At 41.9% G+C, this 23931-nt stretch overlaps 1 protein-coding gene across 3 annotated transcripts in view; it reads right to left on the bottom strand.

The window, feature by feature from the left end:
• LMBRD1 (LMBR1 domain containing 1) overlaps positions 1-23931 on the bottom strand; it is a 211592-nt gene that overhangs the window by 70795 nt on the left and 116866 nt on the right. For all 3 annotated transcript variants that reach the window (XM_090034614.1, XM_090034620.1, XM_090034608.1), the window contains exons 8-9: positions 12894-13019; positions 10131-10283 (exon numbers count right to left, since the gene is read on the bottom strand). In XM_090034614.1, coding sequence (XP_089890740.1) covers positions 10131-10283; positions 12894-13019 — 279 coding nt within the window. The remainder of the gene's footprint in view (positions 1-10130; positions 10284-12893; positions 13020-23931) is intronic.

Below are 23931 nucleotides of genomic sequence, written 5' to 3' on the forward strand. Positions count from 1 at the left end.
TACAGCAAATATGGAGAGTCCAACAAGCGATAAAGCATCATGTCTACAACACTGAGGTATGTAAAGTTTTAATAATTAACTGATTCTCATTCCTTTAACTGTACTGTTGAAAGTTCCACTTGTCATAGATCTGTTTTAGGAAGTCAATTATTATAGTACCCAGATGGCTACAACTTTACCCTGAACACCACTGTGAAGGATACAGTATAAAACACTTTGCAAGAATGTTACTAAAAAAGTTAACATAAATTATAATTTGAGGCAAATTCCACAATAAAAAGTATAATTTCACTGCTTTGCTAATCTTTGGCATAGCATTATCTATGTTATACCTGCTTAACATTTGAACTTGATTACCTACTTATTTAGGAGTATTATGTTTTTGCAGATAAAACAAAAACAATGTATGCTCCCTACTTTAAAACAGATTCTCACGATGAATAAGATATTTTTCATGAAATGATTCCATTATTAAAAGTGGGGTAAGGAGGTCCAAATCCAGAATCCTACTCACTCCAAATAAATATCTATCCTATATAAAAACAGAAAAAAGGAGGATTATCCTTAGTCTGCTGTGTATTTCTGGCCCTAATAAGACAGGCTTATCTTATTTGTTTATTGTTCAGAATTGATTAAAATAGATACAAAGACTAGTAAGCATATACAAAATGTTTTTCTGGGCTCTCTGAGACAGAACAACTCCCAACCAGTCAGTTTTAAACTTTGGTTATCATAAGTCATGACAAATTAATAGGTGTTGTGCTCTTAAAGTTACTTACAGATTTTTGTGTTTTCATATAGTGAAAGTAGGATTCTATGATCTTTAAGATAAATGGGAAAGTCACCCGCCCCAACTCCCTTCCAAGCCTGTAGTTTCTTCAGAAGCCAAGGATATTACAGATTTAGAAGCTATGATTAAACCTTCCAAATCTGCAAATCAAAAGAGGGTTTTCTTTCCCCCCCTTTTCAATGGGAGATATTAATGTGATGATTCAACAACTAGTGACATTTATCTACCTACTACATGAATTAAATCAACTTAAGTTACCATAATTCCTGAAATGCTAAAACACTTCCCTAGGCATAGAAACTAATCAAGGTGACAAGTGAGCAAATCTATATACTCAAGTAAAAGCATCATTATTTTGGGTAACCAATTTTTGCCCTTTAAGCTACAACACTCTTAGTAAAGGTGGCCCCTTCCATTCTATCCTGGATATCCAGTACCATAAAAGACAACTATACCCAGTGACCCCAGAAACTTCAAGGGCAAAAAAATGAAAGGAACTAGAGTGACGGCCAGAATCAGAGGGATTAATAAGCAATAAATATTCACTTCTTAGAGGCATTTGGTATTTTGACTAAACAGGTAATACTAATTAATATAAAGTGTGTAAGTTTGTAAACTGCAAATGTAACTTGTCTGTCATAATTTTATCATTTTGGTTAAACTTAACTGTTCATGGAACTGACTGGGCCCCATAGGCAAAACTGTACATGTGAGATTAGCTGGCCTGACCGTTTCTGCTCAGGGTTCAGCTGTGATGATAAAAAACTGGATCCAACTGCCTGGCACACCCAACACATTCCAGGAAAGCACGTTCCAAGAAAACATATTCAAATGAAACCTAAAAGGGGTTGGAGCTTAGGCGGAGCAATGTCAATTTCAGACCTAAAGGTGTTGTATTATGATTTGCTTACTGGATAAACCCGAGTCTGGGTAGTAACCTTTTATAATAAATTTTTAACACCTTTCAAATCTCATAGGGTAGCAGCTATAGGGCAACATGAGTGGCTCCAAAGCCAACAGGTTAGCATTAGACTAGGTATAAAAAGCAAATGCATCAGTTAGCCAGCAGGAAGGAGAGAACAGAACGGTCATTTCTGTTCCACACCCGGACCCCAGATTCCCAATGCGAGTGAGGATCAGATCCTGATCAAGGGACCTTCCCCGGTAATCCCTCTGACAGCGTCAATTGGGGACACCTAACTTTGCTGGAATCACTTGACACATACCTGGCATTGAGGGACTATTGATAAAGTTGCCAACCCATGTCTGTCTATCTGTTGTTTTGAACAGCCCAGTGGCTAATACCCTCACAGTGCCCAGTTGGCCTGCAACAGAATTGATCCATCTGTTATTTTGATCATCACTTCTCAGCCTCTTGAAGGCTTCAATCAAGTTTAGCTCTTTAATACTGCATTGTCTGCTTATCGCATTTATCTTTCTGTTAACTGTTGTGTGTGTGTAAGCTATAATAAGTTTGCCTTCACGTCACTCCCAACTTTGCCTCCTCAATCCGAAACTGAAATCAAAACAGTCCAGTTGGCCTGTGATAAAATTGATACCCACAGTGCCTAGCTGGCCTGTGAAACTAGAGTCGAGTGAAGGACAGCAGGAAGGTACCCAAGTATAGATTTGGCATTCACTATTGTCACTGGCCATATATTAGAAAAACATTGATGGCCTTTCCTCCAAAATCTATATCCCACTCATTCCTACCACACTGTAAAGAATCATAGAAATCACAGAATCATAGAATCAATGAGTCTGAAGGGACCTAGATGGATTGAGTCCGACCCCCCCGTCATGGGCAGGAATGAGCACTGGGGGTGGGAGGGGTCATAAGACCCCAGCCAGGTGCCTATCCAGTCTCCTCTGGAAGATTTTCAGGGAAGGTGAGAGCACCACCTCTCTGGGAAGCCTATAAGGAATTTAACTGAAGGAAAGAGATAGGCTAAGAGAGTGGGGACACTAGAGGTTTCCCTAACTAGCTCCAAATGGCCATTCCATGATAAATGGCTAATGGTCAGAAGTAACAGGACTGCTGGGGAAGCAAAACTACTGGTAGAATGGATGGGAAAAGAGAGGATAGAAACGAGTGGGCTAATGGAGAAGCAGTTTTACAGAACTTAAGACTCACAAGACAAAACAACCAAATTTGCCAGTGTAATTCTAGTGTTTCAAAAACACTTGCGCACTCATATTTTTGAGCCCATAATTTAAGCCACAAATTTATACTGTCACTTTCCCATCCTAAGTTCTCATTTTCTACACATTTCACTGTCTCATCCCAATTTCCCTTTTTATTTGGCGAACATGCAAAGATGCAATACAATTAACATTGCTCAGAGTAGCAATCCAAGTATTTTTTTGTTTTTAAAACAGAATTGAGGAACTCTTGCAGGAGCTTTACATCTTACCTCTCTACAAATAAAAGGTAGAAAACAGACAATTATTTAGTTGCGATCTTAGGGACTTCGACTCTCAAAGCAAATAAAATAGTAAAATATTGTCCTTCCTTAAAAATCAATAGAATCTAACATTCTGTACCAACAGGTATAATGACAACTTGTTTTAATATATTTGAGCAAAAAAAAAAAAAAAGGGCTACGAAAGCCAAGACAATCTCCATTCCCACTGATAAAAATATTTTCTGAGTCAGACATTTTAGAATTTACTTTTAAAAATTTAACACATGCTAATGAGGCTTTGCCTGAACCGATTTGCAGCTACGCCTCTGCTGTACTCTTAGTAAAAATTCACTGTTCTTATGAAATACTTTAGTCTAGTGAATGAAAAACTACCCTTGTAACTTCCTCAGCCTGTGAAGAATGGGGTTTTGAAGACATCTTAAGATTATGTCAGTTCAGAATGTGGCCATTTACGTAAAATATGTTGATCACAGATATTAAAACAGCAATGTACAAATACAACAGAGACCAGGAAATTAGGACATCTCTAAAAGCAAGAGCCATAAACAGCAGGGTCTGTTTTACTGCAGAGTAGTGGGCAGGATGGAAGGAGGGTAGGAGGTGCCACTGAGCTGAAGATTAGGGGGTGTCAAGAGCAAGGGGTGGGGGAACCGGAGTCATAACTGCTGCAGATACTCAAAAAGAGAGAGAGATCCCCAGCTGCTGTTGCTATGGTATAGTATGCCGGCCTAAGTTGTTGCTACTCTTATACCAACAGTGTGTTCTCTGGGCTCAGCTACTGCTGACAGGTCGGGGGGGGGGGGGAGATTCTGGTACAGACAACATTTTGGCACCCCCACTAAGTTGGTATCCAGAGATTGTGCCCCACCTCCCAGCAGTTAACCTACAAGGGATTTTATACGCAGTTACATTAAAGTAAGTGTTACACAAATTATACAGCTTGTTTCCACATTTAAGCCAAATCTGAACTGATGTTTATAAAAAACTAATATTCTTTATATAAATAGGCTTTACTATCCACTGCTATATTGGTAATGAAGAACTTTAAAATGAGCAAGAACTTCAATATTAACTTTGTGTAAACTCCCAAGAAGATGCCAAACTTAAGGAAAAGACTCTTTCATAAGTGGAAGCCCCTCAGGGATAAGAAAAAAGTCCTGCCATTATACTCCTAAGGATCTAAGTGGCAAGACCCACAGCATTTGCTATAATTCTGCAACAGCCAGTTTTCCACAGAGCAGAAAGTCTTCAGGTAATAAGATGACAACAGTAACATGCTTTTTACATTATGACAAAGTTAGTAGGCATATGCAAAGCAGGCCATATTTGATTTGGATTCAGCATGATTTGAGGGACAGCAATTTGATTAGTTGATTTGGAACACTGTCCTGATTCGATTCAGCTGAATCCAAATCTGATGATTCGATGCTGGGTCAGAGAATCAGCAATCCGGCCATAGATACAGCTTTAGATATTTTTTCTGTGTACCTCGAGGTACCAGGCCCGGCTTATGAACACCGAGATGGTGGGGTGGATGGAGTATCCCACAGGAGCAGACCAGAAGTACTTCCAGTCCACTTCTGGGCCTGCCACCAAGCAGACTGCCACGCGGGGCACTCCATCTGCCCTACCATTTTTCATAGTCAAAGCCTCCCCTCTAAAAACCCAGTTCCCAGGCTGTTCAGGATTCTGAAGTGTTGTATGAATAACATTTGCTCAGTTCCCAGTATGGTATCATGAGGCACCTTTGGTGTTCCAGCTTGAAACAATATAAAATTCTAACTGTGAAGATTTAGAGCTGGTAGCCGATATGCCCTTAACAAAGCACCTCCAGGGAAAAGGGGAAGAAAAAACCCCACCAAAAAACCCTTTAGCACATTGTAGTTCAGCCCTAAGACTGTTAGTATTCTTAGCTTTGGAGTCACGATTCTGATACAATTGTTACCAGAAGTCCAATATCAGATCTGCACCAATATAAAGAAAATTGACTGTATTGGAAATCAGATTGTTTGTCTGATGTGGCTGATAATGTGGCAAATAAACGCCCCATTCATGCACATAGCCACAGCGCAGCACATAGGTTGGGAGGAGCACATCTTGGCAGCTTGGAGAGCTCCATCCAGCTGGTAAGTCTATGGGGGAATGGGCGTGGGGGGGAGCAGACTGAGGTCCGCCGCAGTGAGGGAGGAAGAGGAAGTGGGGCTGGGCCGTCAGCAGGGGCAGGCACTGCCCAGGCATAGCAGAGTTCAGGACAGAGCAGTGGCTTGTTAGGGAAGGAGAGGAAGGGGGTGACTCCCAGTGCTGCGCACACACTGCAAGGGCATGGGGGCATGTGACCCTAGATTTGCATGGGGCAAGGGTGGGCTACCACTGGTGAGCTGGGGCTGCACCAGTATCTTCCCAGCAGGGACTGGGATGGGCTGTGCTCAGGGTGAGACAGGTGGCAACACTGGGACAGGGGACTGAGGGGGTGTGGCAAAATTTTGGGATGGCTGCTGCTCCCCTCCATAGTTCCCCTCCCAGCATCACTGCCACCCACTCTGAGCACAGCCCAGGCCAGCCCCCCACCAAGAGCCCAGCACAGCCTCAGCCCGCAGCAATAGCCTGCCTCACCCCAGGCAGAGATCAAGCACATGTCCCCCGCATTGCTCCTCTAGGGTGGGTGCAGCAGTAGGAGCCTCCCCCCCCCCCCCCCCACACACACACCCTGGACGAGCCAAGGCTCTGGCCCACCCCAGCTAGGCAGCACCTGCCCTAGTCCCTGCTCCAGCCCCACTTCTTCCCTCACTACAGGGGCCTCGATCTGTATATCCCCCCCACTCTTCCCTTCCCCCTCAGACTTACCAGCTGGACACTGCTCTTCAAGCTGTCAGACTTGACATCAGAAATTGGATCAGTGTATGTCAATACGCCTCCTTAAAAGTCAGCTATTTGTATTGCCCTCCCTGAAAATAAATCCATCAGTGCACCCCTAATTGTTACAAGCTGGTCTTTCCTCCTTCCTCTGCAGAGGCTAAGTAAAACAGAAAGAGGGCCAGGGATTACAGTGGACAATAAGCTGAATAAGTCAACAGTGTACTCTTATTGCCAAAAAGGCTAAACAGCATACATTAGTAAGAGTACTGCCAGCAGATTGAAGGAAATGGTTATTCCCCTCTCTTCGGCACTGGTGAGGCCACATCTAGAGCACCGTATTCCAGTTTTGGAGTACTCCACATCTGGAGTACTGTGTTCACTACAGAAAAAAGTAGCAGACAAATTGGGGAGAGTACAGCAGAAGGCAATGAAAATAGAGGCCTAGGGCACATCATTGCTGAAAATAGGATGAGGTAATTGGGCCCATTTAGTCTAGAGAAAAGACTGAGGAGGGATTTGATAGCAACCTTCAACTACCTGAAGGTAGGTTCCAAAGAGGATGGAGCTGAGCTATTCTCAGTGCTGGTAGATAACACAAGGAGCAATGGTCTCAACCTGCAGCAAGGGCAGTTTTGGTTAGATATTAGGAAAAACCTCTCATGGGGAGAGTAATGAAGCACTGGAACAGGCTCCCCAGAGAGGTTGTGGAATCTCTATCCTTAGAGATTTAAGACCTAGGTAAGACACAACCTTGGCTGGGGGTGGTCCTACTTTCAGCAAGGGGTTGGACTAGATAACTTGAGGTCCCTTCCAACCCTAATTTTTCTATTATTTTTATGGTAACAATGATGTAAATCAATAAAATAAATAAATAAATAAATAAAAGCATATCCCAGTCCAAAGGGGTTTGGGGGTAGAAGAGGAACTTGCTACCATAACTACCTACAGCAGGCTTGTCCAACATGAAGCCCACCAAGCCATTTTCCAAGGCTCAAGGTGCTGCAATGGGAAATGAAAGTAAACAGTTTACTTTTGTTCCCACCCCTTGTCCCTCCCCCAGACCCACAGCAGCTTCCTAATGGCTGCTGAAGGGCTGGGGAAGGGACAAAGTTCCCACATGCACGGTATCAGCCTATCACTGCTGACATGGTGCAGCTCCTTCCCTCACCCCTCATTTCAGTGTCCTTTCCTAGCCCTGCCTCTCCCTTCTGCATTTGCATGCCTGCCCCACCCTGCACTGGTCCCAGCTGGCCACACAGGCTACAGCAAATCGTTGTGCAGCTGGCACAGATGCCAACTCAGAGGAATGCTGCAGCCAGGTGTGTGCGAGATGCTAGTGTCGCTTCTCCTGTAACTGTCAGGGCAGGAAGCTGGTACCGCTCCCACCTCCCTGCATCCCCCTGCACCCACAGACATCGTGCTGGGGATGGTGATTTGCAGGCCTTGGGGAGGAAGGGAGCCCTGCTGGTTGGGCTTGGCCTGCCCCAGGGGAGAGGGAGCAAGGGGGTGTCCCTGCATGTCCCGCACCCCCCTGTAGGGTCCCCGCATGTCCCCTGGCTGCGGAGCCCAGGCACACAGGTGTGGGAGTATCCTCAAGGCCACCCAGGTGGCAGGGAGGACACAGCAGTGTCAGGCAGCACCCCTTGACCCCTGTGCCCCCAGGCCGGACTGGACAGGCCACATGAGTGCCTGCTCCTGCTGGCCCACTGGGTAATAAAAAAATTCATGATCCGGCCCCACATTCAAAAATCTTGGACACCCCTGACCTACAGGAATCAAAACACTGAAGTGGTAAAAGAAAGCTTCCATTCTCAACATAATGCTGGGACTCATAAGCAAGAAAACTTAAGAGATTCTGTACAGATAAGAATTCCAAGTTCATTTAAGACTCTAGAGTTCCATGAAGGAACAAGGGCCACTTCTCTCAAAGTATCCCAGTTGTTTAGGGTGGCGGCCAAAAGACTAGGCCACAAGAAAGCAATGATATCAAGACGAAGGGCTGAGAAGACAATTAGAGAACCAGCCCTCAGATTCTGGAGAGAGGGTAGTATCAGACAGGAGTAAGAGATGCAACTGTGAAGAAAAGAAGTCTGTACACCAAGGACTGTTTTGAACACAAACTGCTCAGCCAAAGACTTCTAACAAGAGAACTCTGGTTGTGACTACCTTAATGATCCTTCTTATTGCAGGGCATTAAGTGTAATGAATATTTTAATGGAAGTCGTCTTTCCTTCCAAGAAACTGCATCGATAGAAATAAAGTAACTACAATCATCCCAGCAGCAATCTAAGAACAAGCCATCTTCTCAGACATACCAATCTATAGAGTGAATCAGGACTTTCGTTTGGGCCACACTAAAGAAGACAGGGAAAGGACAGTTGGAGAAGACGGTGCCAACAGAAAAACCATAGCCCCTCAGTACTAAAGCTGTAGATAAGCACCTCTCTTCTAGAAAGGGAAGTCAGCTGAAATATAAACAGTTTAAGAGGAGGTGGACTTCATAGTGTACTCCAAGGACCACCCAGTGCACAGAAGTAGTATATATGCTTGGTCAGTATATATATAATGACCACTTAGCTTTTAGTTCTCTCTTTAGGCCAAGGAAAAACTTAGATGCTGCATGGAATTCATACTTCTGAAGAAATTCAGAAGACTGGACTACAAAGCAATTCATCCACTCTGCTTCTCTTCCCTGTTTATTTCCAGGAGTCAGAATATTTCATCGCAAGACCTATTCCCACTAAAGAAAGGTAAAGAGCTGGTATGACGAAGTTAGCTAAAGTTGGGAGACTTCCAACACCAACCTGCAGAATTCCAATTTATCAGTTTTTTTATGCTTTAATATAAAAAAAGTGTTAAAGTACTGACATTTCTAACAAGTAATCAAAGTTTTTCTACAATTATATGTTAGTTTTCTGGTTTGAGTATCACACACCTTTAGAAACCAGAGTAGTGATGAGCCTTACAGACTAAGTCAATGAGATACTTAAGCTTTCATGACCAAGAGTTCACTTCACCAGATGTTAAAATTAGAAAAGTTAGGCATCACTGATTCAGTTACTCTAGAAAGGTGCACCTCTACCCTGCCTTTTGCCCAACTTCAGACTAAACACAGCTAAGTACCCCTCTACGTAGAAGGTCCTATAGCAGAGAAATGTGTAAATTAACATACAATGTCAATTTTCGACTTTCCACTGGTAAAAAGCTAGTCTACATATCTGCATGTGAAACAGCCCTCAATCTACAACCCATTTAGACAATTCTAAACATCTGTCAGTGGTTATAGAAACAGCAGGTAGCAGCTTAGTTTTCTAGGGCACCTACACACAAGTAAAGAGGCTGCTCTGATGCACTTGAATTCCAGTGTTATGCCAACTCAATTGAGTCTATTGGTGCACAGCGGTTTCCATGCTCCAGCAGCCTCCTGCATCTCAAGCATCAGTTTCCCCATGCTTAAAAATGGTGGTGGGGGCCCTTGATCTAAAGCTTGTTTGTTTGATGAGCTTTAGATCAAGTGCCCCCCACCACTATTTAAGCATGGGGACACAGATACACAAGATATGCTAGCACTTTAGAGAGGCCTTCAGAGACGCTCTAATTAAAAGTGCCCCCCACCCCAAATATGTGCAAGAGTGCCCATAGAGACCAACCTAATAACTATTTCATGTTCTTACTGTGTAAGAGTAGCCATATATCATTACAGAGAAAGACCGGAAGCCTCAGACTTCCAAAAAATGATAGCATAGGTAAAAAGATGAAGCACATCTTTGCTTATAAATACCTAGGCCTCACACATTCATATTTGCAATTGCAGCACCCTATGCTTCTTTCAAGGGTAGAGAATGAGGTGGCATTTTTCATCTATACAAGCTGAAGTAGTAACAGCTATTTAATACTGTTTTGGAGAACTGAGGAAATAACTTATTTGGTATTAACCACCCCCGCCCCCAACAGACTTGGGCCATAGTAGGAAAGACAACGTAAAATTCAGAGTAGTTATTCTATAGTAAAGCAGGCATAAAATGAAAAACCCAGGTAAGGATTTGATTTGTTTTTACCTTCAGGGGTCGCATAGCTCCACAGAATTTTGCCCACCAGCTTTTCTCAATAAACTCTAGGTGTCTCTCTCTTCTTCGAAGTGTCCTTAGCCTCTCCTCCAGTTGCTGTAGGGTTCGCCTGTCCCTTGTTGATAGAGGCCGACCATCTTTGCACTGCCAATCAAAAATGAATGCATGAAAGTAGTGGAACAATGAAGTAAATAAAATGTTAAATTTTATTTATAAGCTAACACTAGCAAATGTAAGGAGTCAGAATTATCCAGTAGGAACATTTTGACCCCACTTCTACCAGCTCCCCAGCCCTCCACTTCTTTTAGAAGAGCCAGAGTTCACATCAGAAGTATCAGGTAAAGTCAAGAACAATACCAGTTAAACCCATTGCTCAGAGGGCTTAGTCTGTTCAAGTCAGCCATAAAAATAACCATAAGGATAGCCGTGTGATTTTCAACCATAAACAAAATCTCTAAGAAAAAAAAAAATACAGTAGTAGTCTTAGCTAGCTTTGTGAGCAACAAGTCAGTAATAATTAACTAATCAATTTGATTCCCAGCAAACATTGTACATTTAAACTCCCTTAATCCGCAAAATGCTGGGCATGAATATTTCAAACTGTATGGGTGAGTTAAATTTACAATATGCTTTTCATGTCAATACAGAGTAATTAGCACTACATACAACACATATGAAAAAAATAGTTCAAACTTTTCATATTCTTACTACAGGTTGAAGTGTTCATAGGTTATTTAAAAGGCTTGTAAATGTTGGTTATTATTTAGTCACTTCATTTTAAATAGCCATATTTGTATCAAAATTGTACCTTAAAAAAAAAAAAAAAGACTATAAAAAGGGATTTAATAAAATTCACCTTTTTCTGCTCTTAAAACCTCTAGCATTGTAAATAAATTAACAATGTACTTCAAGCCTGCTGCAGCACCATTTTAAAATTAATAGAAAATTGATTAATTGGGAGTAAATTTAAGGACACAGTAATTTTGATGCTTATAAATTAGAGACCTCTCCTTTCCCTACAAAAATGTGTCCCAAACCATTGCAGCATGTTACCTCTCAAGAGGGAAGTGCAGCAATAGAGGATGGATGGTTCACTTTCAAGAAGTAACTTAGTTATTTGCCTGTTAAAGCAATTAGCATGGCTGTTGCCAATGTAGACCCTGTTCCAAGAGAAGTCGGACTAAAGCAAAGACTTCACAGCAGACGAAGCTTCCACAGCACCTTTCTAAAGGATTCTCAATGCCAATATCACTTTCTCTAAATATGGACACTACTTAGAAAAAGGCAAATTTCCCAATTTAGAAAAAACCTGGCTATAATTCAAAAATGCCAAGGAACATGGCTTTATAATAAAAAGCCACTTTAAAAAAAAAAAAAAAGGGCGACAACACTTGGAAGCAGATGAAAGAACTAAAACCACACCACACTTGCTACAACGATTTGTACCTCATGGATATACCACTTCCAAGATGCACACTAGTTGACTTAACAAGTTTCATGAATACAACCAAGTGTTTGACAATTTGTAAACATGAGGACTTCAAATAAAGCCCTTTGCAATAGATAAAACTGTATTATTTTTATTTGTTCCACAACATGCTTTGAACAACAAAATTTAGTCTTCAGCAGTTATAATATGCCAGATTGCCAAGTATTTTGGATGGAAATGTTACTCTTCACAAAAACTGAGGCCTTACCTAGTTTATAAACTGAACATACCACCCTACTGCCTTGAGTTTCATGACCCAGCACAGCTCCCAACCCATGGAAGGGAGCAAGCTTTCTAGGAAAGAAATTGGGTAGCTAAAGAACCTAAAACTGGAAGAATAGAAAATATTAGAATGCTGTACATGTGATTGTGACAATCAAGTCCTGAAGCCTCATAGCAAGGTGCTTTATCTGGACTGGAGATAAAGAAACATTCCATTAAAAAAAAAATATATATATCAGGAGGCACTACCTCATCTTCAGAATGACTCCCATCCTCAAGAGTTTGGAGATGTGGCTGAAAGTTTTATCTGAGCATTTAAGTTAGCTATTGCCCTTTTCTTCACATGGGGTCCAGAATATAGACTTGTGTCCCTCTAGCCTCTTGCAGGATCATCTCCCTCTACAATGCTACTGAAATTACTATTCCAGAATCAGAAGAGAATTATCTATCAGTATTTCATGCACTGTATGGATAAGTACACTTCTGTGACAAATGTTTCTGCTTCGCAGCCAGATACTGGTTATGAACTGGTTCCCAATCTAGCACGAGGATTGAGATTTGTGGAATCAAACCCACTTACTTGCCGACTGTGGTAGTAGGTGTTCAGTGCAGATACTCCTTCAAATAGGAATATCAAATTTAGCTTGGAAATTGGAGCTGGTAGCGACTTTGGGGAAGGTAAGCCCTACAGAAGCTAGGAAGTGAAATTGGGGTTCCTAGTAAGAAAAGAGACCCCCTTTGAAGTCAGGATGAAGACTAAAGAATCCCAAAGGGCTTAAACCAGCTCTGATGAGGAAGATACTAATCTTCCATTACATAAGATTTCCTTCCATAATTTCCATCTGAACCACAGAAGTTATTTCCTGTAGTTCCCAGGTGTTAATGAAGTTGAGCCTAGCTGAAAAAAAAAAAAAAAATCACACTCCTTTAATCTTGTCCTCCCTTTTACAATTTCTTGGACTAAACACCAAACACTACCATAACAGCTACTATCAGAAAAGACAAAATTTTGAACATTACTTAAAAACAACTGAACACCAAACCTTCAGTTTAATCCTTTGTATATGTTGTTCTACATCTTCAATATCTTCAGTGTTTTCTAAGAGTTCATAGGCAGCACTTCTAGTTCCCTTTATCAAGTTTAAAGGCAAAGCAGACATACCATAAGCCTAAAAAGGGCAAGAAGAGGTATTAAAATTATTACCAAAGCAACACACAAATATCACCTCATAGATGTACTGTCACCTGCACAATAATATTTCCATTTCTTCTTCTCCCTTCCCATTAGTTTGTTTCAAGAACCCACCATCAGCTTTTTTCCATAATACCTTGCACAAAAGCAAACCTGTGAAATAGCCTAGGTGACAAATGTTCAATATTGTCCTAGATTCTATTATTAGAGGAAAAGCTTAAGAACTGTTAAGTGACCGTACACATCTATTACCATTGTGAAAATCCTGGCCTTTGAAACCTTATTTTGTCCTGTGGTATTCTTGTTCAGTCAAAAGTTACCTTTTTCCAAATCTTACCCATCAAAAAGATAGATATAACCAAAAGAGAATGAAGTAGAGCGTATTAAAAAAACACTGAAATTCTACAGTAAAACAATGCAAAAAGTAAAACACATACAAAAAAAAAAAAAACATCACTTCTAATGGGTAGTTACACTGATAACTATCAACTTGCTCACCATCTAGTCCTACTTAATTTTCTCATTATGTATTCTGTGATAAAACACTGGTTAGAAGTCTGATGTACTGGCAATACTGGAAGTAACATTTATTAGTAAAGAAACATTTATGAGTGCCATTTCTTATGAGAGCAAAGGAAAAGTTTTGAATATTAAGGTCTGCTATAAAAGTTACATTTATGCCATGATTAACATATTCAATTGCAGCATAAATGAAAAGGATGCCACATGTGCACCCATTTTAGAAGGCAACATAAAACAAGCCACACAAAACCATTCAAAATAAAACATTTTATGGCTTATTAAATGTGCGATAGGGCCAGAGCAAACAATTAGTTGCCCATTGGTCCTGGACCTGCAGGCACACAGCAAAAATCTTAAACTTCTCTCATTTTTCACTGAGTAGTTTGGTAAAACATGGATAAGTGACTTCAGAAGCACTCTAAAAAGGGACCTAATCCATCCCCTCACCCCAAAGAAACAAGAACAACAAAAAAAGGTTGCCCAAACAACTTTCCTGCACCACACAGACCAATGTAAAAATTAATTTCCTTGGGGGATCAGGGAACAGGAACAGTGTCATATAGGTCTCCAAACAAAATTGCTGCAAGGATCCAGACAAAGCCATCTGTATCAAACAACATATGGCTATGGGATTCAAGATCAGTGTTTTGTTTTGGGTTTTTTTTTTCAAAAGACAAAAGCAAGTAGGTCCAATATTGTCCTTGCACATGAAAAATATTTCACTAAACTTTAATTAACATAAATTCTCTTCCTCTTTATTTATTTGACAATTTTAGCACCACAAACATATTTCTTTGTTTATATAGCTATCACTTTTTAGCCAGCAGTTACACCTATGGCTTGCATTACAGCAGGCTTAGTATGAAGCATTTAAGAGAACTTCATTCCAGCTGACAAATGTTTCCTCCTTCCTCCTCCACAAGGACAGCTTAAATGAAACCATCTGCAGAAGCACTTACTAGCTATTCCCAATAATATTATAAACTCTAGCAAAAATCACCACAACGTACTGACTGCAGAAGAACACCCACGCGACTTTCTTTAGCTATGAAAGACAAACAGGTAGTTTGTCTCCCCTTTTAAAAGACTTTGTACAAACATAACCTACTGTTTGGGAACAGAGGTCTCTTGCTACCAATTTTATTGGTGTTGGGCGAGGGAATATTGTATATTTTGGGGTCATTCTAGGACAGTCACTCATCTGGGAATCAGCTGAGCCATAAATAAACTTCCACCTACAAGATGCATCACTTCAATTCAGAAAAAGCATTCTTCTAAAATTTTAATTTAAGATTTTTTTTCAAGTAGATAGCTCATATCTTCCCACTAAACAGATTTTGGTGCTTCCTTCTTGGGAACAAATCTGTATCTACTACTGCAATTAAGCTACAACTTCTCTAAATTACAGGCATGTCCAGTGATGCATCATGCCCTCGTAACTAGAAAGCAAGCTTGGCATCACCAAGAGTCATTTTCAGAGATGAAGTCTGAGAAATAAAATAGAAACAAATTATTCCCCATAACCATTATCTGGCATTAACCCATTACATAGGGCAACTGTAGTTTTGCTCAAGGAAGGTTAACATACAATGCATGTGAACAAGCCAATTTAGATTTCTATTCCTTCAGACAGTCCTACATCAGTGTCCCAGCTGCAAATTATTCGCTAGTGCATAAAGAGATGCTGTTAGACCACCCAAGAGCTACCAGATACCTGATGATAATTTCCTGCCCACACACAAGACAGAAGCCAGTCAAGCTGAACTCCTAGGAACTGAATAACCCGATATTTGTGTCTAAATCTCTCTCTGATCCATTTCCCTAAAATGCTTTGTGATGCACTTTGTTTGTAGTACTCAAATGAAAAGAAACTAAAACCACATGAACTAAATTTTTTTTTTTTTTTAAATAGCAAAAGTATTTAAGACTACTATTTATTTGAATATATGGCTATTCATTGGGACAAAAAGGTGATCAGCCTTTTGCTTAAGATCTGCAGTTCTAGAAGATGAAGTACTGATTTTCTTTTTGCATCTGTTTGAGATGTAGGAGATGCAAATGAAGTCTTGTTCTCTGCTAGTTTGTCTTCTTGCCTATGTGTTATTCTTGTATTTAATACTTCTGCGATGCTAGAAACATCTCAACTCAGATAAAAAAAAATAAGAGCAAACATTAAAAAAATTATGTAAAAGCACTCAAGTGTCAGAAGGGTCCAAGGCTACATATGATTTATTTATCACTGTTAATACTACCCTAGCAACCACACCCATCTAATTTAAGCTTTCTGCTGAGGCCTTCAAAAGAGTTCTTTATTCTGAAAAATTTGCACACAGTATAACATTCATATTTTGCACAAAATGGATGAAAAATTGCATCTAATCTATACTAAGGGCCTGCAAAAAGCTATGACAACCTAGTATTCTATACAGAAGAGAGCCTAAACTTATGTTTCTGGATGTTGCTGAAGATAAGCAATTCAATTCCCAGCGAAACTTTTTCTAGCATTCTCTTTACATTTGAGTATTTCTGACTCAAGTACTTCAGGTTACACTCTTTGTTGTAGTAAAGTGACCTGCCAGACACCTTAAGCAAAAAAAGTGAACACAGAGAAACAAAATTACAATCCCAGTCTCTCTGCAAATGTCTATTACAGAGGGTAACAACCTACAGCCCTCATCGACATTTGATCTAGCTCGGGCAGCTGCACAGCAGCCACTTTCCTCATGTCACCTGAGGGGGTGGGGGAGAAAGTGGTAGTGATGCGTGAGCCCTAGTGCTCACCCACCCGCCTCGGGCCTGGGGTGGATCATTTTGACCCACAGCCTAAAAAGAAGTTGCTGAACACTGATCCATTACGCAACTGCCTACATTAAGCGAAGTAGTGTTTACAAGAACAAACATGCACACCAAGAGAACATGCATACCACAAAATACCCTTGGCCCTCAGCACCCTGTAATAAAGCATTGAGGTTTTTTTTAAATACAAGAGGCCAGAAATCTCAAAAACAGTAGGAACAGGCCACAGTAGGGGAGAGACCAGGGTTTCACCATTGGACAACCTGCAACAAGGAATTGCATGGCCAAACTGCCCCACAGAAGAAGAGAAAGACAAGAAGTCTACCTAAAAACTAATTCCTCCCCAAAGCCAAGTCTAATTTAACCCAGAGCATGTGAGCAAACTAAAATTGCTCAAATTGCTTCCTCGGTACAATAGTAAGCAACAGTGCACCACACACCATCACCAATACCCCAGAGGAAGGTAAAAAGCAGAAGCCAACAACAGCTGCCCTGCCACTTGCTCACTGACCACCCAGCACTAGAGTCTGTGCCAATACTGGCCTAAAGGTAAGAAGAGCTACTTAACTGGTTTCCACCCTGCCTCCTAGGCCAAGGGTCAGTGAGGATCTAGTCAGGGAACTTCTGGAGGGACTAGACATATTTAAAATCAGCAGGTCCAGGTGATCTCCACCTGAGTGCTGAGGGAATTAGCTGAGGTCACTGTGGGACCCCCGACAACTTTACAAGCACTTGTGGTGCTCTGGTGTGGTGCCAGGGGACTGGAAGAAGGCCAACATGGTTCCCATCTTCAAAAAGGGAGGAAGGAGGACCCAGGAAACTATAGGCCAGTTAGTCTTACCTCGATCCTGGGTAAACTTTTTGAGAGAGTTATTCTGGCATATATCCATGAGGGGCCAGCAGGGGAGATTATGCTTAGGGGCAACCAACACCGGTTCATTAGAGGCAGGTCCTGTCAGACCAACCTGGTGGCCTTCTATGACCAGGTCACCAAATCCTTAGATGCAGGGGTCGCAGTAGACAGTCTTCCTGGACTTTCGGAAGGCATTCGACACTGTCTCTTACCCCGTTCTCATTAAAAAACTGGGGGACTAACTGGCTGGAGGGCCGCACCCAGAGAGTGGTGATGGACGGGTCATTTTTCAACCTGGAAGGATGTGGGCAGTGGGGTCCCCCAGGCCCTCACTGTTCAACATCTTCATCAGTGACTTGGACGAGGGGGTAAAAAGCACCCTGTTCCAATTTGCTGACGACACTAAGATGTGGGGGGAGATGTGGGCATGCTAGACAGGAGGAATAGGCTGCAATCAGACCTAGACAGGTTACAGGGGTGGGTAGATGAGAATAGGATGGGATTCAACACCAACAAGTGCAAGGTGATGCACCTGGGGAGGAAGAACTTCCTTCTCATCAGTACAGAGGCAGAAAAGGATCATCGAGTCTTCACTGATGCCAAGATGAACATGGGCCGGCAGTGTGGGGATGCAGTCAGGAAGGCTAACTGTACTTTGTCGTGCATCCACAGATGCATCTCAAGCAGGTCCAAGGAGGTGATCCTCCCCCTCTACGCAACACTCGTCAGGCCGCAGCTGGAGTACTGCATCCAGTTCCCAGCGCCACACTTCAGGAGGGATGTGGACAACATGGAGAGGGCCCAGAGGAGGGCCACTCGCATGATCAGGGGGCAGCAGGGCAGGCCCTACGAGGAGAGGCCTGCCCTGAACGTGTTCAGCCTCCAGAACAGAAGGCTGAGGGGGGATCTAGTGGCCGTTTACAAACTAGTCAGAGGGGACCAGCAGGCATTGGGGGAGTGCCTGTTCCCCCAAGCACTACCAGAGGGTAGATTCAGGCTAGACATCAGGAGGCGCTACTTCACTGTCAGGGCAGCTAGGATCTGGAACCAACTTCCAAGCAAGTGGTGCTGGCTCCTACCCTGGGGGTCTTTAAGCCAAGGCTACACAATCACCTTGCTGGGGTCATTTGACCCCAGTACTCTTTCCTGTCAAGGCAGGGGGTTGGACTTGATGATCTGCTCAGGTCCCTTCCGACCCTACAAAACTATGAATTTATGACAAATAATCCTATCTTCTGAAACATTTGCTGAGAAAATAAAACCAGACTCTTCATTTCTTCTCATAATATAGGTTTTCCATTCCCTATCAGACTAGCAGCCCTTCTCTGCTCATGTTCCAGTTTAATCCTTTTTGAATGTAGATTACCAGAAGGCAATATACAGTCTAAATCAAGACAGATCAATACCATGTATAAATGTACTAATACATCCCTATTAAAAATCCTCAATACATCATTGAATTACACCTGCCTTCCCAAAATTATATCACGTTGGCCATTCATGGTCATTTTATGATTGGTCATTACACCCAGAAAACTCCCCTCCTCAGTCACTTCTCTCTACCCAAAAGCAAAAACTTCTTGGTACTGCAAAGTTTTTTCACATAATGATATTAAGTTTCAACCCACTTCTTTTTCCCCAATGTACTACATTATTTAGTTCTTCTATACAATAATCTGGTCCTCCTTCGTACTGGCTGCCTCCTAATGGTCTCACATGGAAAGTACATTAACAACCTGGAGGCAAGAATCAGATGGGTGCTAATAATAAATACCAAGCAGAATTGTCTTAAAACCTGGTCTCAAAGGACCCAGAGTACCCTGTATCTTGATCACTCCTCTTTCAGTAGAACCTGTCACAATCTTTCCCTTATAGTTGCTAGTCTACCTTTTTTTTTTTTTTAAGTCCTCACCTACCTTTAATAATGGTTTCTTTTGAGGCAGTATATCAAGTGCCTTGTTTAACATGTAGGCAAGAGAGAGATTCACCACATTTCCCTTTAAGGAATTGGTTCTTAAAGATTAGGTTGGTCTGAATGTTTTTGAAAAACAACCATGCTGCATATGCCCCATTTTCTGCTTACTTCCACTTCCTCAAGTGATAAAAGATGTAAAAAGGAGAGGTAATTTATACCCCAAGTTAAAAGTATGTCCATTTAGTTTTATGAAAATATTTCATGTAAAAGTCCCGCCCCCAAAAGGTGGGGGGCTAGAAGGAGTTAACACACCAGCATCTCAGATACTACAATGCCCACCCCCCACACACACTTTTTCTGTGCAACCAAAACAAGCTTGTTACACTGCTAATCTCTGGTTACCGCTAGACCAGGGTGGGCAAAGTATGGCCTGCAGACTGGATCTGGCCTGCAGTAGAACTCTCAGCCCCAAACAAACCAGGCATGGGGTCAGCCCCAGCTGTGGCACGTGGCCAGTCGCAGTTCCCCTGGGTGCACAGCAACACTGAGGTAGGCGCAGCAATAGGAAGCCAGGCAGATGCTGTTGCTTCCTGGCTGCAGTCTCCAACTTCTCGGCCAGCTATAGCTCTGGCTAGGGAGAAGGGTGGAGCTCAGGGCTGCAGAGTATGCTGGGGTACTCTGGTTTAACTTAACCAGGAAGGGGTCTGGGACAGAAGTTCCAGAAGCCAGTTTGGCCCATATCAGTTAAGTATAATACTACACTCAATCAGGTTCATCTAAAACCAGTTTCAAAATGGCTGAAACTGGTTTATGTGCACTGAACTTCTGTTCCATTACAGGTTTAAATTAAATTAGTTTCTGATCACTTAAACCAGTTTGGTATGTATGCATGCATGCATGCAACTTCTGTCCTTCGCCTCAATCCCAGCCCCAGCCCCACCCACCTGTCCCACTCCTGGATGCTGCTCCCCACATACCTGTGGCCCCACTCCATCCATCCAGCTGAGCACAGGGCACAGCCACTTACAGAGCTTTGATGAGCTGTTGTGGGCTGGGAAGGGAGTGTGCCAATTCAGCTGGGGTGGGGGGTACAAGGGAGGAACTCTATATTAAATTTCTATATCATGTAAAGAAGTTCTTATTAAAAAGTTTGTAACTATACTAGACTGTATAAGTAAAGATACACATCTCCATTTTACAAATGCGTGCAGCAACAGAGTACAAGCGTTAACTGTGATTTAGGAAGCTCTCACACAAATAAATAACTTCATCTTCAGTAAAGAGAAATAATTATTTCTATGGTAAATGATGATGATGTAAATCATTACTGGCACTCTGAACAGCTTTAAGATACTGAAGTATCTAGGAGTGGTAAACCACACAAACACCATCTTTTTGGCCAGGTCAGTTTGTTACTTTATTTTCAACTTTTCCAAAGTCCAAATTCAAGTTGCAATAATCTAATTCCATTCTTTAAAAGGCAAGTTTTGGCAAACTAAAACACCACACATCTGCAAACACAGAGCAGACCTTAAGTTAAATCTATTACTTTATCTTACCCTAACAGCTCCCATCCTTATTGACAGATCTTTTTCTTAACAAAGAAAGCTAAGTAAGTACCTGTTCTCAGCTACATGATACATACTTGGGGGATAAAGAGGCTGGACTTCCAGTTTTAAGCCTCTGGACTCTGAACATTCAGGCTATGTCCACAAAGGAGGCATGTGTGCTTACAGTAGCTCAAAACAGCAGGCATAGATGTGCACCAGATATTTGTGCCTCAGCCCATGTGCTTGAACATGCACTTTGGTGTGGGGTACGTAGTGCCACTTGGGGCAAGCTGACCCTGGGAGGCCCAGCTCCTCCCAGATCTGCAGCCGGGGGAGCTGAAGGCTGGGGCCAGCACCACAAAAAGTTGGCCTAGTGAGCAGTGCAGGGCTACTTGCCCTTAGGAACTTCTGAGACCTGACCACCACCTGTGCCAGCTGGATTGCTGCAGCAGCCCCGACTTGAGTGGCCCCTGTATTCTCTATCCACTGCAACAGTCTGGCAGTGTTGGCTGCTGCTTGGCTGCGACTTGCTGCCACTTTAGACCTGAGGCTCCATGTCTGCCCACCTGCCACATCCGGATGGAAGCCTCATAGGCAATGCAGCAGAGCTACCTGCAACCTCTAGGCCAGTTGCTTTGGCATTTCTTTTTGGGGTTTTTTCCCCTCCTAAAAACAGAGCTCACCCTGACCCTTTCTCTAACCAGGATGTAGGGACAGCTGCCCCTGCAGCCACAGCTCCCATCCTGTCTGGAGGCTAGACAGAGGGTGGGTATACAGGGTTTGGGGGGGGGGGAGTTAAGGGGAGGGTGCCACCCCCCTGCAGTGCACAGCCCCTAGCACTGCCAACAGAAGCCAGCTAAGCCACTGGCATGCTCAGGGCCTGCTGCAAGCACAACGCCACCTGAGATCTGGGGGCTACACATGGTGAACAGAGCCAGTACAACTACATCCACAGAATCTCATCTGGGACTCCTGACTCCCTGTGGTTAAAAGTAAACTTTTCCAGATGCAGCAAGGCAAAAGCCTTCTGTTTCACAGTTTGGCTGTTCAGAAGCTGACAGATGAGGGAAAATACACACATATATACATGAAGATGGTCCTGCACAGAGCTTCCAATATATCACTGTTTTTACTTAAAGCACATGATGCACTGTTTATACATTTTGAACAGAGGACCAGCTTTATCTGAAGTCTGAAAAGCCAAATGCTGACAGTATAGCCCAACATACAAGTGAAAGATGTCAGCTTCCTAGTTAAAACTGAGACTGCAGTCTCATATCCATATAAGGAATTCATAAATTTCAAATAAGATCTATAAACTGTACATATAGTGCCTAAATCACCACTTTATCTTCAAGTTCTGATTTGTTTTGGAAACTTCCCAAAGTAGGTGGATTTAGTGAGTACTGCTATAGACAGTTATCCAAATCACCTTACTTCTCTGAAAGAGAGTAAGAATTAGCTTTGAAAACAGTAAACTTCAGCAAATGTTTATTTTTAATGTCTATCACTAATGGAAACCCCCTCCCCACAACTGTACAAGTATAAAAAAGTGCTTCTGCCCCATAGTATTTAAGTTAGGTAGAGGACCAGAACCTAAAGTCTACCCAGCTGGTAGTGTTAGCAGGTCACAGTAGGACTGGAGCAAAAGAGACATACCAAGCAAAGTTATAAATCACATTTGAAGTTTACTCATTTTGTGAAAAATCTTTTTATCATTCAGGTCACATTGAATAAAGTTGGTGCATTTATGATCCAGGAAATTGCAGATACATCACCCTCAGTAAGCCACAGCCATCTTTCCTAGACTGATCTTCACATCTTGTTTTCAAATTAAACATTTAGTTTTTCTATCATCCTATAGCTACTTCCTTCCCATCTGCATATATGTAATAAACTTTTCTTTCATTAATCTTCACTGAAGCTCACATATTGACTTTATGAAAATTTTTAATGCCCACCCACAGAGGAAACTATCCATATGTGGTCCTCTATCAAGGACCTAAAATTTGTCTGAATAATTAAAAATGAAATTAAAATTAATTTAAAAACCACTATGAAATGCTTCTATCGTGTTACTTTATGCAAACAGTAATTAAGTGAAACCAGAAATCCTTACTCCACTTCAGATTTGAAAATGCAAATTAGAAAGTGCAAATGACTTGGCTACCACCACACATTATGAAAACAATAATTAAGCAAACATTTCTCCTGAAGTCTGTTTCCTTGCTTCTGGGCATCACTCACTTGTGTAACAGTTTTTCCTTTCACATGGAAATGTGCGTGCTGATCAAGTGGGCAAGCATGCCTCCAGGTTAGGTGCAGAAGGGGAGAATGAGCCAGTGTCCCTGCACAGATCAACACAGTTAAAGTAGGAGAAAAATAACAAGCGTGTCCAGATTACATGCCTATTGCTGCTGTTGTTGTGCAGAGCTAAAAGGATCATAGTGCAGCCTTCTAGCATGCTCCAATATGCTGGATAAATTCCATCCCCTTGACCAACATTCCCAGTTACCAATGCATGCAACAAATAGGAATTCAAGTTTTCAGATTAAAAGCTTTGGACATAAAAGAGCCAAGCAACCTATGCCACGTCTTGATCTGACTGCACAAACTAGCTACATTCTTGTTGATGTGCTATGTATAGAAGTGCTAAATACTGAAGTTCAACTATTATAATCCCAAAAGAGTTTACTGGAATTAGCGCAAGTACAAAGGAAGTTGATGCAACTATCTGAATCCCTCATCACATGGCAGCTTTAAGGGGAGTCTTGTCCTGTACTGGGGTCAGTTATAGCTTAACCAAATTTTACTGGTGTCAAATGACAAAAAAAAAAAAAGTTATAGGTCCCAAATTTTCCATCATTAGTGCAGCCATTTTTCCCTGATGCTGTACGGAAAGGACTCGTACCAATTAATATCTAATTGGAACTACACCACAATGATAGTCAGGAGCAAGGAAGAGCCACATCAGAAAACATCCAAAGCTTACAGGTTGGTGAGCTTTGCCCCCAGTCAGTCTTTTACCTGCATTTGGAATAAAATACTTAACCCTTTTGTGTTCAAAAGTGTCACAGCATGAATACAAAATGCCAGAGCCTTAACATGCTGCTATTGTATTAAATGTTTAGTATTTTAGAGCCATTACGTTTTCCAGTTAATCCTGTTTATTCAGGTGCAAGACTTGAGCAAATTCACAATTTTATGGGTTAACTGCTCCTTCCTTTTATCCTGCAGTATTATATCCAGAGAT

This window comes from Crocodylus siamensis, chromosome 1 (genome assembly GCF_052110815.1).
Source record: "Crocodylus siamensis isolate JL-2025a chromosome 1, ASM5211081v1, whole genome shotgun sequence".
NCBI classification, from domain to species: domain Eukaryota; kingdom Metazoa; phylum Chordata; order Crocodylia; family Crocodylidae; genus Crocodylus; species Crocodylus siamensis.